This window comes from Dendronephthya gigantea, unplaced genomic scaffold (assembly GCF_004324835.1).
Source record: "Dendronephthya gigantea isolate DGI-Jeju-01 unplaced genomic scaffold, DenGig_1.0 000118F, whole genome shotgun sequence".
In the NCBI taxonomy this organism is placed as follows: domain Eukaryota; kingdom Metazoa; phylum Cnidaria; class Anthozoa; order Malacalcyonacea; family Nephtheidae; genus Dendronephthya; species Dendronephthya gigantea.
Genome location: NW_021163128.1, coordinates 348,517 through 363,749, shown reverse-complemented (window position 1 = coordinate 363,749; position 15,233 = coordinate 348,517). Strand labels below are relative to the sequence as shown.

The 15,233-nt window shown below is 34.0% G+C and overlaps 2 protein-coding genes, 3 long non-coding RNA genes and 1 other non-coding gene across 6 annotated transcripts; 1 reads left to right on the top strand and 5 right to left on the bottom strand.

The window, feature by feature from the left end:
• Window positions 1-3,063: 3,063 nt before the first annotated feature.
• On the bottom strand, window positions 3,064-4,903 carry LOC114535434. The gene is made up of 2 exons (XM_028556742.1): window positions 4,324-4,903; window positions 3,064-3,864 (listed from the first exon to the last, which is right to left on the bottom strand). The coding sequence occupies exons 1-2, from the start codon at window positions 4,406-4,408 to the stop codon at window positions 3,554-3,556; spliced, it is 396 nt and encodes a 131-aa protein (XP_028412543.1). The 5' UTR covers window positions 4,409-4,903; the 3' UTR covers window positions 3,064-3,553.
• Window positions 4,904-8,359: 3,456 nt separating this feature from the next.
• On the top strand, window positions 8,360-8,432 carry Trnaa-agc. Its single transcript has one exon. It is a non-coding gene; the product is annotated as a tRNA-Ala (tRNA).
• A 1,080-nt stretch (window positions 8,433-9,512) lies between these two features.
• LOC114535450 (ubiquitin-like-specific protease 1) lies at window positions 9,513-11,183 on the bottom strand. Its single transcript, XM_028556758.1, has 7 exons — window positions 11,011-11,183; window positions 10,873-10,914; window positions 10,358-10,447; window positions 10,212-10,280; window positions 9,828-9,919; window positions 9,616-9,744; window positions 9,513-9,516 (listed from the first exon to the last, which is right to left on the bottom strand). Exons 1-7 carry the CDS (start codon window positions 11,125-11,127, stop codon window positions 9,513-9,515), a joined length of 543 nt encoding a protein of 180 aa, XP_028412559.1. The 5' UTR covers window positions 11,128-11,183.
• A 163-nt stretch (window positions 11,184-11,346) lies between these two features.
• On the bottom strand, window positions 11,347-11,982 carry LOC114535432. Its single transcript, XR_003688305.1, has 3 exons — window positions 11,964-11,982; window positions 11,664-11,717; window positions 11,347-11,380 (listed from the first exon to the last, which is right to left on the bottom strand). It is a non-coding gene; the product is annotated as an uncharacterized LOC114535432 (long non-coding RNA).
• Window positions 11,983-12,010: 28 nt separating this feature from the next.
• LOC114535431 lies at window positions 12,011-12,689 on the bottom strand. The gene is made up of 3 exons (XR_003688304.1): window positions 12,511-12,689; window positions 12,217-12,409; window positions 12,011-12,120 (listed from the first exon to the last, which is right to left on the bottom strand). It is a non-coding gene; the product is annotated as an uncharacterized LOC114535431 (long non-coding RNA).
• Window positions 12,690-12,929: 240 nt separating this feature from the next.
• Window positions 12,930-13,289, bottom strand: LOC114535428. The gene is made up of 3 exons (XR_003688302.1): window positions 13,217-13,289; window positions 13,067-13,096; window positions 12,930-12,968 (listed from the first exon to the last, which is right to left on the bottom strand). It is a non-coding gene; the product is annotated as an uncharacterized LOC114535428 (long non-coding RNA).
• Window positions 13,290-15,233: the final 1,944 nt, after the last annotated feature.

Sequence of the window (15,233 nt, the reverse complement as noted above, 5' to 3'; positions counted from 1 at the left end):
CATGATGGAGAAAAAACTATTTTATTTATTCTCATTTTCTGCTTTAGATTTATCGTCAACTGGTTTCAGATCTATTAAAAGTTTATGCACACCTAAATAATTAACTAATATACTAGGGTACCATATATATTGCCGATATCATAAACTATGTCCTGTATGCGTGTTTTAATAAGAAATAAACAAATTGGCAATAACTAATTATTGTGCATGTGCGTGTCAGTGTGTAGAGGGGGCCCATCCTGTGTGGTCTGATAAACGCAAGGCTGACCTACATTATTGACAAATTAATGAAATATGTGGTAGTTTCTGTTTTAACAATAAATTAACCTAATGAAATTCTGAAAGAACACAAATAATGAAAATTTGGTAGTGATTTAACAGCAGTCATACATACCTGCAGCTTTACCTTGGCAGTGAAAGCAATTAACTGGATTTCCAAATCCTTCCTCGCCGACTGGTGTACCACAAAACATGTGACATGGTTTTTTACAAATCTGGCTGTTGTGCCCACCATCATATGTTTACACACAATGCATAATGACACTGAAATACAGTAATACAGTTTAATACAGAATCAAGTCAACATATGTAATGTAGCCTGGGGCCATGGCCTGGCCCCTGGTGCCTGTAATTCAATGTGAATTGACTGTTACCATCTATGGACTATGAAGACTATGAATTTAATACTCAATAATGGCAAGTATTTGCATTTTGCAAGTTGATTGACTGATACAATACAATCACACTCACAGTGATACTGATTCTTTAATCAATATACTAAATACTAAGAGTGTTTGACCAACAGTGAGTCCAATGACCTTCAAATGACTACATGACATTACCTTTCTCCTGTTCCTTTGACAGCCTTCTAAATCTATTTCAGAGGGAATTGAATGTCTTGACTGTGTAGTAGTAATCAATTGTTTAATGCCTTTCCAAGTGTTCTTAACATTATATTTATTGTTTGCAAAATAATTATTGTAATATTTTTTTTGCTCATAATCAAAAGCTGATTTTGTTTATTTCTATATATTTTAAACTTTGAAAAGTAATAAGAATTTTTAGACTTTAAATATTTTTTGTAAAATTTGTTCTTATTTGCAATTGAGATCCTAAGTCCATTTGTAATCCAAGGTTTGGCTAAAGAGCGCATGCGTTTTTTGTATAATTTTCTCAAAGGGACATGCTTATCAATAATTTCTGAAAGTTTAATATGAAAGAATTGAAAAATTTGGTTCACATCTTCAGTAACAGGCAAGATATCCTCCCATTTGACTGACTGAACTTCCTCAATAAGTTTTTGTTCATTAAATTTATAACAATCACGGCGGTATATAGTCTGATTAGAAGAAGAACAAGAAAGCTTATTAATAAACAGAAAATTAGGGAGATGATCTGATATCACACATCAAATTTCCACTAATACAGTAGTGCTCAATAGAGTTAAAATAGATGTTGTCAATCAAGGTAGCTGTCTGATCTGTTATTCTAGTATGTTGTAAAATATGTGGTTGGAAACAGAACACCCCCAAATTATTAATAAATTTTCAGTTGGGGTGTGTGATTCATCATTTAACAAGTTAATATTAAAGTCACCCATAAGGATACAATATTTCTTTTCATTTGAAATTTTATCCATAGATGCTGTTAAATAATTAGAAAATTTTCAAAATTTCCATTAGGATGTCTGTAAATTGCCGAGCATACTATGTTATGTTATGTTATGTTATACTATGTTATGTCGAGCACGTCCTCGCGTGCATGCGGAAGCAAATTTATCGCTCCGTGTTTTGGTCAAGAAAAAACGTTAACATCCGCGCAGTGAATACTACATTTGCACATGGTTGCAGATAAATATCCTGTCGACATCTATCTGCACTTTGTCATTTTTGGTGATTTTGTGAGTAAATTTGCATTAAAGCTGTTCATGATAAAACCATATGCTAAAAACACTCTTGATGAACGAAGAAGAATCTGCAACTACAGGATTTCCCGTGCAAGACGTGTTATTGAGAACTGTTTTGGTATTTGTGCTTCAAGGTTCCGAATATTTCGTAAGCCAATTATTCGCAAAGTAAATACAGTTGTAGCAATAACGAAGGCAGTTGTTTCACTGCACAATTATTTAATGAAACATGAATCAAATTACTGCCCCCCTGGTTATGCCGATGTTGACACACCATCTGGAACAAGAACTGGGGAATGGCGAGAGGAGTTCCAGAACTCTACAGGAATGGTTGCAATTGGCCATCAAGGTTCAAATAATTTTACCAGATCAGCTAACGAAGTCAGGGAAGACTTTTGCACATACTTTAATTCTGATGCAGGATCTGTATACTGGCAATGGGACATGGTTAACAGAACAGCAGACTCAAGTGACAGTGACTAATTTTCATCATGATAGATGACTAAATTAATTGTAAAAAAGTTCTTTTTTGTTAAAAATATAACAGTTAATGTTAAAATAAATTGTGCAGTTCATATTTTCTAATCTCATATACAGTATAAACTAATCATCATTTTAATAAATCAATTTTTCATTTCCATTTAAGCTTACAACATATATTAGTAATGCATTAATGTTCACCTGGCATAATTATTAATACTGATACTTGTTGAACAAATTAGAGCCAAAAACTACCCTCTGCAACAGTTCCTCATACTGCAATGAATTCAAGATTGGCCTTAAACTACTTGCTCTTTAGGACCAATCTTGAAATTCAAAATTTTATGAGAAACTAGGGTAACATGACAAATTGGCCAGCATAATAGATGGATTGCATGTGAATGTAATTTTTTTGCATTATTGAATATTGTGCATCTAATCCAGTCTGCATGATGTGTAATTCACAAGATTGTGTTTTCATCCCTTCTCCCTCTGCCATCTCTTATCCCACCTCAGATGTTAAACATTTGCAAATCTAAATTTTCTGGACAAATTGCAGTAAGAAATCATGTGTCTTAATTATATAATATTACTGCTTCAGTCTTACATTTCAATAATTATCTTTAATACCATAGTTAGAAACATACACAAGTAAATATCAATGAGTACAACATATATTAATGCTTTAAAATTAATGTTATACAAAATATTAAAATTATACAAAGGTAACTACCATAACAATTCATTGCCAGTGCATATGTTTTGTTTTTGTTTTAACTTTTACATTCATAATTATGAACAGAAATAAATAAGAACTTCAAGTAAGTTAACAATGAGAAAACTTCTAAACTAACGATTCCAAAACTGAAGTAAACATGCAAAGTTTTGGTGGATTTCCTTTCCAAGATGGTCGACCACAGTTCATTAAATATCATCAGGGTCTTCCATTGAGTTATAAAAAAGCTCCCCTATCTTCATTTTTACATACATCTTTTTTCTCTTACTTAGACCCTTCAAAGAATCAACTAGACTGAGACAAAATAATGTGTCTGGATCTTCTTCTGAAGCCTTCTTTGTGGGTGGCTGATCTTTTTTTTCATCACTAGTTAATGCTTTTACAATTAATGCATCAATTCCAAGTTGCACATCACTACTATAAGAACTGGATCACTTGTTCCTTGGTTTACGAGTTCCTTGGTTCCCTGCTGTAGTTCCTACCAATGATAACTCTTCATTATTTTGTTCAACAACATCTTTTTTGCTTGGTGTTAATGGTTGTGATTCATCATTAACAATCTCAACATTACTCATAGTCTTTCTGTTTGATACAATATCTTTTAGAAATGACAGTTCAGTGAAAAAGTTACAAGTTGGTAATTTTTTATTTCCTGCTCCAGATCTTGTCATTTTCTCTCTGCGTTGTAAACACTTGCGATAATTGTCTTTTAACTTTTCCCATTCACGCTTTATGTACTCCACTAAAAAAGAATGTTTTTCAATTTAAATTTAATCTGATATCTCACATACATACAAGTCTTAAACTTTGCAGTATCCACACAATACTAGCAAATACATACACATGACAAATTCAGTATTCCAACTAGTTGCCATGAAAATTTCAACTATTACGGTGTATCCTGTTTGCCATGTATTACAATAATTACAATAGCAAGCTTGGGAAAAATGTGATGTCTTAGAAGGGGAGGGGGGGAACAATATCCTATGGGGCAACCTTCCAAACATCCATCCAATGGGGTTCAAATTACTATTTTTCCTAAGAGGGTATAGGACCCTTCATTTGGGGGTGCCTATATTAAGTAAAACTAGGGGGGTATCTATGTGGTGCCATATGGCATTATGGCTTCTCTGACAGTGGTAGATAAACCTGCTGGCTGGTAGCTGTGACTTTAATATATTAAAAACAAGGGGACTCTTACCTTCAACTCCCAATTTAACACTGATCTCCTCCCATGATCTTTGTTTTCTATCCTTATCCTTAAACTGTTGCTGGTAGTTCTCCATAGAACAGAATACCCTTGAATTAAGTCAATCAACTTTGCATGAAGTGTTTTGCTCTTTATATCAAGTGGAGACAATCGTACATCTTCTTGGTGTTGTCCACCGTCAGCAGATTTGGTGAAAAGAGTAGCGTCATGATCGTATATCTCCACATTTATAGGTTCAACTCGATTGTACAGATTGCCAAATACAGCTGGAGACGAAGGACGAACTTGAGTTGCACTTCTAGCAGTCGCTACGGTTTGACTATGCTGAAGTGTGTTTTTAACTGCACCAGTAGTTTGCAGCAAAGACAAATGTACTCCGGTAGGGTCAGGCACGAATCCTTGAGCTACAGGTTCTGCGTTAGGTACTTGGCGCTGCAAAATAAGCAGGTTATCTGTTCCCTAGGGTCATCACTCTTTGCTGGCATCGCCATTTTGACTTTTCAAGTCCAATGTCTCACGACACATGCAGATATTCGCGTAATATGATTGGTTAAATTCTAAAATTTTCCACGGAGAAATAAAAAAAGTTGAAAATTTTCTACTTGTGATTTTCTTTCCGTTTTTCCGTGAGAAAAGTTGAGCGGAACCCCGCGAAACTGTTTTGACGAAACTACACATGCGCCGTCCGGAAAAAATTCCTGTCCGAGGAAAATTTTCCTGAGGGGAAACGTACCTTTAGACACTGCGTCGTCTTTTCTAAATCTGTCTATTATCAAGCAACTCATTCCCGTCCGGTGTAGATTAATTTCGGACGTTAGAGTCCGAATTTTTTTAAATTCCAATAGCTCTGCGAATGCGCGAGCAAAAAACACATAAATACCACCAAAATATAGCTTGAGAAAAATACTATAACCCAATCGCTTCTGTTTTAATCCGGAAATTAATAAATATTTCTGTTAACCTGACACCGCAGTGCAGCTGTCAAAATCATGTCAAATTACAAGGTGATGACAACCGGAAATATAACTCGCCTTTGGAATTTTGTTATTTTCTTCGTTATTTTTCATCCTTTCGTATTTTAACCGTTATATATAAACTAGAAATGCTTTAGTTATCTTTTCTGATAGTTTTTGAGTCAGGATGGGCAGAAAAACTCGAAAAATATTGATTTTTCTGATTTGTTATTGTTTTAGCGAGACACGTTGCTCAGCGCACGCACATGCGGTTGTTGCCTGAGCTTAGAGGTGTCAAAAACTCAACGTTGCCTACCCCCTAGGGGTAAAATAAGCCCGGAAATCGATTCCTGGGGTAAAAATCACTGAGCTATATAATAATTCCTGGAGGACCGGCTCCTGTCAAAAAAGTGAAGCCACTAAGATGGCGGATTTTGAGCTTTGCTGACGCCACATGGTTCCTTTTGCTCATGGTTGTTACCACTGACATACCGCGATACACAGTGAAAAACTGTGTCCATCACCCTCCCGATTTTTATGAAAATATTTTCAGCTTTCCGTATATATTTTTTTGTTTTTCATATAAAAAGGATAAAAGTGTTTCTCTTTTTCCCTGTTCAACAAATGGAAAGGACACGTAGCTTCGTGCTCTGCGTCTGACGTTGTGAATGGCTTAATTCACCTATCGGTAGAGTGAATTTTCTCATTTTGCTCTTATTTTATAACATCCAGGTAAGCCGTTTTTCAACTTTTTTTACTATAAATTTTTTGGCCTTTCGAGTTTGGACTATAGTATAAACTGATTACCAAAGCCTCTGAAACAATAAATCCATCAAAACGTGTGGTACAAACAGCAAAGATACTATTTTTGCCTTTTGGTACATTACAGTGCTGTCAATGCAATGTTATATACCTAAATTTTATCATTTTTTCTTAACTTGTGTGGGGAAAAAATTAAATTCCTGGCACTGTCAATCTTTTGAGTTTGGTCTATAGATGTTGTTTTCATGATAGCAAATATCAATGTTAATATGTAAACCATTTCCCCAGTGAGTCTACTATAGTCACACTTCTATTGATGCCACCCAACATCAATTAACATGATCTGATGGTGCTGATACAGAATGATAAGATGCTGTAAACAGTGTAAATTAATTCCAACCTCTGATAGTGAGCCCTGTTAAAGCCTAGTTAATATATTATCTTGTTTACCTTGTCAAATCCAAAGTGAAATGATCTGATCAATTATCACAGCTTTTGATTTATTTTTTAGCTTCTTGCACCTTGTGAATAAATCTTGATCATATCTCCATTTTTATTTTTCAGGATGAAGTTCATGCATTTTATGACTGTGCATTGTTATTCTTCATTACCATGTTATCTCATTTTGTTGTTGGCTGGTGTTTTTATACCATTTGTCATATTTATTAATGATTGAAATAAAAATAAACGTGCATTGACTGAGCAGTGTGTCTTCAATCTGCAGCAACTTTTATAACTTTCTGTTTATGGTATCAACCTCCAAGAGGGCTATATTCATTAGGCTAATCAGTGGAGCCTATGGAGGGATAAATGCTACTCTTTACTATGACCAGGGGTCCAGGGATGCAATTAGAGAATGCTGAAAACTTTTATAGCCTATTAAGGTACAAGTTGATGACTTGAATGAAAAGTATATTATACAAATATGATTTTTGGTTGAAGCTATATTCCTGCACTTAGTATTAGTCAGCGGCCCAGCATTTGGCCTGAACTTTGGATTTTGGATTGTGCATAGATATAAAGTCTTGAAGGCAATATCACATACTGAATACTGATTACATACTTTCTGCAATTCATCAGTTAAGTTTAGGGTTTAGAAAGTCAAATTGTTGCCCATAAATTTCTAGTTGTCTTCAAAATATGCGAGGATAGTACCAAAACATTCAAACATTTGTAAACTTTCATGTTGGAAAGTATAAATAACAAAATTATTATTACGAAAATAAAATAATAAACCTGTCAGTTCGTGTCAGTATTTAAAATCTTTAGTTTGTCCACATTTTTCCATATTTTAATATATATTTGTTCCCGCACTGGCAAAAACAGCATGTATGACTTGTATTCATCTTAAAATAAAACTTTATTGTATGTCAGGGCGAAAAATATCAAAAAAACAACCTAAAAACATTTCAAAAACAAAAAATATTTCATGATCATTTATTTACAAAATCCAGGGAGGAGAATGCTGCTGTAGCGGGCTCAGAATTGAGCCTGGTCAGTGGTAAATACCATGGTCAAAAGGAACCATGTGGCGTCAGCAGAGCTTCTGCGGTTGCGCAGAAGGGTGAATCCGCCATATTGGTGGCTTCAAAAAGATGGCGGCGAAGTTACCGAAAAATAAGAGCAGGGTTTGGCAGTGTCAATTACTGGAGAAGACCCGCACGAGAAGACCCAATTACATGAGAGAGCCTTGGCCATATATGGAGTGATACATAGAGGAGTGATATGCACTGGTGATATGCAATGCCGCCATTATTGTAAAAATCCGTTTTCTAATTCAACTTGTCGGACCATTTTAAAGATATTTAAAAAGTGAGATCTATATGACAAGTTGGCTTAAGGAAGGATTGGGAGTTTAAGCATTGCCAATAGAAAATGTCTGAGACTACTAAGGAAAAATACAGCGCAGATCGTGTAAGTAAAAATATATATTAAAACTATATAATTGTGAATATTTTACATGTGATTTATATAGATGTGAATATTATAAATGGACAACAATGTTCAACTAAATACTAGCATATATTTACAAACAAATTTTAAGTTGATATTTTCAAAGACAATGAAAATTTCCCTTGGGCTTTAGCAAAGTCCAATTGAAATGTTTCATAAGGACATAGGTGAAAGAAGATTCTGATAAATTTGTGGAGTTGTCAGTATATTATGTACACAATGACCATCAAGGGTGTCTAAAGCCGGTTTTCCACTAGCGATATTATTCGTGCGAATCGACATTTTACATTTAATAGTGATAATGCAAAGACTCAGGTGTGCATATTAATACCATTTATATCAACCACTCGAACCGTCTTGACCTTGTAGCTCAGTTGGAAGAGCATTGGACTAGCAAACCAAAGGTCGCGGGTTCGATTCCCACCGTGGTCAAGCTAATTTTTCAGCTTGCCCGGTTGGTGACTCAGAGTAGCAACATCACATATACATTAATTTTACATTTGTTCCAGAGCTCTTAACTGCAACCATCTGGAACAAATTGCTCAAATACAAAGGAATAAAGTCGCTTCGCAAAAATATTGCTAGTGGAAAACCGGCTTAACAGTGGCAGCTATCTGTGAAAATATCAGCCTGGTATTATGTTCAACAGATATTATGAAACATGATGTTTTCTTAAAGGTTTATGCCATATATAGTCCTGATGTAATTACTTCCAACTTTCTTTAATGCACTCTTTACTGCAGAATCCTGGATATTCAAGAGTTGAGTAAAATTTTCTGAACTCGCCAAATTTACCATTTCCAATAAAGCCATACATTTCTTTAAATGACATGCCACATTGAAAACAAGTTTTTATTTCATACATTTTGTAATTCTCCTCTTTGAATTCTTTTGATGATGAATTCCATTCCCACACACTGTTTAACCAGGCGAAGTGAGTGGTGCGTCTAAAAGAGTCTCTTCCCACTATCTGTCTAAATCGCTTACAAACCAAGCTAATTGTTGAGAATCCTTTATCACCTTCCTTTAATACTTCTTTAAAGACAGACTCTAAGCCATCATCTGATAGAGACAGAATATTTCTAACCTTTGCTTTAAGTGTGTATGTGGCATGGTCATCCTCATTGCAATGTTCAGTTTGTTTCCTAAAAGCAATTGGTACTTGTAAATGAATTGTCTTTTACTAGCTACCCAAAATTTAGAGTATGTGTTAGTGAGAATTTCTCAACAAATTCCATTATGTCAACAATAGATTTTAAGTGACATCCATTTAACTGACCTTATTGGTATTTGGACGTTTTTTTCAGGATTTGCTAGGCGAACTGCCATGTATTTCCTTAAACATAGTATGTCTTCCTTTAGGTAAAAAATGCAATATGATTTATCATAAATTTAAACATATTAAAATACAGCAGGGGTTTTTCTGTGGTTTAAATAATGTAGTTACCAGAAATTGTACTTCGATATAATTACCTGTGTAAAGTTCACATCCAAACCATTGACCATATTCAGCTACCTAACAACAAAATATGCCGCTAGACATTACAGTAATTGAAGCAATGGGAAAAACATAACTATTATATTAGATTTTATATCAAATGTATTTTTCACTTACCATGCATACAAAACCCCACATGAACTTCCATCAAGTTGTCTGGGCTCAAATTTTGTGGAGTTATCAAAATATTTAACATCTGGTGGACTCATTTCTGGGCATATTGCTTGAAGGTGTGCTATCAGTAATCTATAAGTTGAGTGAATGTTAAGTAATACATCCATGTCAAAACATTTTTTAACACCTAATTTATCTGTCCATTGAAGGCCTACCTAATTTTTTTGTGGAAGCTTCTCTCTTCTCTTAACATCGCCATAGCCATAGGGTCATAAAGAAATATGGTACATGAAGTAAAGTCCACTACCTATAAGGATTATTTAGAACAACAGTCCAGAAGTGAAAAGTATTGCCTAAAACGTAAATTTATTGAGTTGAATTTATTTTTTTAGGAACCTGACTAAATAAAATTTTGTTTTCTAAATTTTTAAAACAGAGGCATATACTGCATGTATATTGTATTCTATCGTTCTATGCGGTTCTCGCAGTTCAAAAGGCACTTGTTTTTAAATGAAGTCTTTATGTTTACTACTTTCCATTACAAAATTATAAAAAACCCTGTTTTTTTGCTATTATACTCGCATTTAAAAAATACTTACCCCAAGACTCCAGTGATTATTGTCCAAATTTATTGGTATGAAGCACAGGTCTGCTTTAAAGAATGGGTTCTGAAAGATCCCACACAGAAATCAGCGTTGAGCAATATACAGTATAAAGCATTATTTTGAAAGAAACGAATCCATACCTTTTGAATCCATTTCGTTATGGAATGGACGCCATATTTACATAGTTTTGTGTACATGAAGCTGCTCATGACTGCTACACGATTGGTACCCTAGTAAAGATAAATATTTAGCTGATTAATATATATCACAAAATAAGGAATACCAAGTGGTCTTATTTAATTATAGAGGATATAGCACGGATTTTATGTTCGAGTAGCAAAAACAATCTCACGAGTGAGCGCACCGAACGAGTGAGAAATTGTTTTTGACACGAGTGCCATATCTTCAAGCGAACCGTATAATGTTCTGTTTATTATATTGATTTAAGCGAAAAATATTTTGAATGTTATTCCTCAATCCTCAGCGTGACATACGAAAAATACGCGCACCTGGTCCCTGATGTAGTGGCGTATGAGCATTCCACTAGTGTTTTAGTTCCTAGTAAACTACCCTTGTTCATATAATAAACTGTTAAGAACACTATCTGCAGTTGTTATTCTAGTTTCAGTACAGACAGTAGTTTACTTTCCCCTACCTGAGATTTTCTTTGTACGTCGATTAGAAAATTGTTTATTATCTAAATTTCAATAGAAAAATACATGTTTATTCATGATGTGAGTTACTGTAGCTATGTGGGTTCTCGGAATACTATATCAATTACACCAGTGATTACCTTATCATTTAGCCATCCTTCGTTATACGTTTCTCCATGTTTGGTTGCGTATTGTTCAAGCAATGTTTTTTCATAGTCGGAAGGCGCTTGGTCAAGCAGCTTGATGTCGTAATACATTAACAGCGTTCCGTTGATGTGTGATACAATGTGATGTAGCTGATGTCCCTTGCGCAAGTCCCAATACTCTCAACCTACATCAAGGAATGAATGGATTTTATACTGTTTATACTAAAACGTTTAGAGCGTTGGTAAATCGAACAAGATCATGCAGGATATGGTTTCAACAAAACCTTTTCTGTGAGTGTACTGTCCTGTACACATTCAGGCGGACTCGGAGGTGTCGTTACTTCCATTTTATCCTTTATCTGGTCTAAAACATATTTTGAGTAATAAGATAAATTATCTATTGTTTTATCCATTGATTAAGAATTTATTACCGTTTTTCGGTCTTAACAATGCGTTATATATCAAGAAGTAACGTTTCTTTACCGATTAAAGTAATCGTACTGTATAGTATCGTTAGTTATGATAGGTTCGAGATCAGATGTCCATTTAGAATTTTATTTAGATATAATATATATAACGGCTCAAGCCAAGACGCGCCTACGGGGATCAAATCGCCAACAAAAAGTTTAAAATATAAAAATATGCACCTTGCTCTGATATCGATGTACTTTCATCAGTCATAATTTGAACCTCAAAATGTTCTAAATAAAAAACACATTCCTATCTTTTTAAATTTGGATTAAAATGAAGACTGCTAACATTCAGGAGCGTAACCAGTAAAGGGTTGATTATAGGCTTACACCACGCTTAAAGGATAATAATTAATAAAAATCCAATATGGCTGTGACAGTTAGGTAAACGTTTGTCGGAATGGTCTGTCGTATGTTTATATATAGTTGATCTTACACTATACTTATAGGTTTTTTCAAAACGTATTTATAGCAAACCTTCTGTGCTGTAAAACAGCATATATACGTCTCCTTTGAAGATGGTTTCGCACAACTGTTGTGGCTTGACCAGTTTGTCGTCGATTAGAAACCACCTTTTATTTCGTAAAACCGTACAGTTGAAATGACCCTCTTTTGCATCAATTCCATAGTGTGTCTATATGAAACATTTAATTGTGCACGTCAACGCGAAGCCCGTACAAAAGAAATCAAGCCCGCTTTTCAAATCGTTTGAATATACATTTATACTTACTATAAAAGCTGAAAGTTTGTATGTATGTCTTCGTCCCAACAAGTCGTGAACGCCAATTAATTCCTGTAACTTAAGGCGAACATGCTGTTTTTCCCCATTCTTTGTTACTGGGAGGATGTTGCAAATTAGACTCGATGGTAGTTTCATTGGCTGTCGCAATTCTACGATATCTTTCTCTTTTTCTTCACAGACACTATAATTAATCAACATGTCTCAATAGTCTATCGTATATACTAAAGCATAATCACAATGTATATTATATTAAAGACGAAATGCTATACTATATATCCGTACCAAAATGAAGATTTAAATTCCTTATCTTCCAGCTCGAAGTAGTTTAGCAGCATATTTTCCACCGTTTGAAGACATTTTTCTCTACTTGGCAGGTTTAAAACTGTGAAGGCAACATCCTGGTGCTCGTTATGTTTTCCACAACTTCGGCATACTAACTGCACCCTTTCAACTCCACGACAGGCACTGATTCTGGCCATGTTTGCCAGTTTAATCAAGTCATCTTCAGTATAGTATATAAAAAGCAATGACTATGTTAAAATAAAGAAAAATTCAGTACCTTCAAACAATGGCACATTCTTGTCTAGAAAATAGAAAGATTTATTTAAATTCTTATCACACAATTAAAATAGAAAGATTTATTTAAATTCTTATCAAGACAATTGTTTAGCTGTGCATTATAATTTTTTCTGTTGTACCATTTTTCTTATCCATGTCATCTGTCTCCAGATCCATTCCTCCTATATTTAAAAAACTGCCTGTATAAATTTTTGCTGTATGATTTATGCTCACCGGACCGTTTATATATTCCTATATTAAAATTGTCAAGGAAACCCACCTTCCGATATCGTAGCTTCATTCTCTTCTGCTGCAGCGAAAAGGCAAAATAAAATTAAATTGAAAAAAATTAACATTAAGCAAATGTTGCTAGAATTCGGTGAAAATATTTTGTACTAAATTCAAAAAAATACAACTATCATTGACGCACCAGTATCACGACCACTTCCTTGCTGCTCCTCGCTGTCGGTAGCCATCCCGCTTTCTGTCGGAAAACATAGAGTATTTATATTGTAATTTAGCAGTAATAGGCGAAAATCATTAAAATAATGCCTTTCTAAAAACCTTTTAGGTTTTTTTTCTGCTTTATAATCGTGCTTTTTAGATATATGAAAGCTATAAAACATATGTAAATCAAAAAGCGCGCGAAATAATTTGATATTTGATTGGTGGAGAGAATGGGCGCAATATGGATACAACATGAAGTATTCTGCACTTTAAAGGATTTAAATTATTGCAATTCTAATTTGACCATTTTAGGCAATCTGGTTTCTGAGGTAATCTGGTTTGTGAGATAATCGCATTTTGCTGCGGGATTAGAATTGTTTGTGTATCATTAGAATCATCAATATTTGCAACCTCGCAATATTTGTGGGTGTGATTGCGGAATTTAGTGGGCTTGTAACAAACAAAATGTAATTAACAATACATCATGTAATTTGCAGACAACTTGGATACTCCCTTAGGTGCGTAGTATTTCTCAACTGTTCATACGTACATGAAAGGTCCTTTTCGATCTTTTTGTTTTGAACGTGAGCCAAATCTCTGAAAAACAACTTTAAAAAGTACAAAGTAATAAAAGGTAATATATTATAGACTTATAGTTTAATAGTACATAAAATTATTTAAAACTAATATAAATAATTCACAGTCATTTAAATTAGTTTGGCTAAATGCTATTAGTTATCTTACATTTACACAATTTGCTATATGTATTATGACCGCTGAAGATTCGCCGACACTGTTAGACAGTGCTTTGTAAACACTGTAAACAACTTTCTTTTTGTTTACATTGTTCTTGACTTCACGGACATGTTGTACAACGAAAGTTATATAGTGCTGCACGCTTCAATCCCTGTTAAATTTCGCTTTAACCCTGATTAAACCGAATTATTTTTAAAATAAGGACTCTCTTTAATAATTGTCAGCCTGATGTTTTTGAATAAAGCCATTCTTGTATCACAATGGCAAACATGATATATACTTAATATACTAAAGTTTGACATCTATAAGACTATAAATTAACCTAATAATTGTTATTTTTCCTCATAACTATACCAAAACATATGTTATTTCACTGGCACCTTTGATGAATTTCTAACTGCTTGACCCCCAATATTGAGAATATATTAATAAATCCTCATAGTCTATTCATTCTTAACAATCCTTTCTAACTTCCTGATTGCTTCTTTTTTCCTCTGTGTTGCATTCATTGACCATTGCATGTACTTGACAGGAATGGTGTTGAGGACATGTGTTGCATCTTTTAGTTGACATTATAGCATAAGTTTGATGAATTTCTAACTGCTTGACCCCGAATGTTGAGAAAATATTAATAAATCCTCATGGTCTATTCTTTCTTAACAATCCTTTCTAACTTCCTGATTGCATCCTTTTTCCTCTGTGTTGCATTCATTGACCATTGCATGTACTTGACAGGAATGGTGTTGAGTACATGTGTTGCATCTTTTAGTTCACATGATAGCATAAGTTTGATGTCTAAGTTTCTATTGTTCAGCCAGGATGATGATGATAATATTTTTATCAACTTTTTTTAATCCTGAATATTTCTATCAACTATTTAATTTCCCTGAGTATTTAAATCTCCTTTCATCAACATGTCTTGTCGTTGGGAATTTACCATAGTCAACATCTAAATGTATAACTGGTACTTCTTGATTTCCAATAGAATCTTGAGCATCTTTCACAGTTGTCGATTCAAAAATGGGCCACGAAACACATTATGCATGGCTAGTATATGATGGAGAGGACAGCTCATAAAGGCTTATGAAAATTGTTGTAGCTACTATTATTGCATGCAGATCTTGTATACGAAATATTACTACTTGCATATTGTTAAAAATCAACATCTACTGTTAATGTTAATTATTAATTACATTATTTAATTTTACATTCTAAATTTCAAATTGGTTAAACTATTTTTTCGG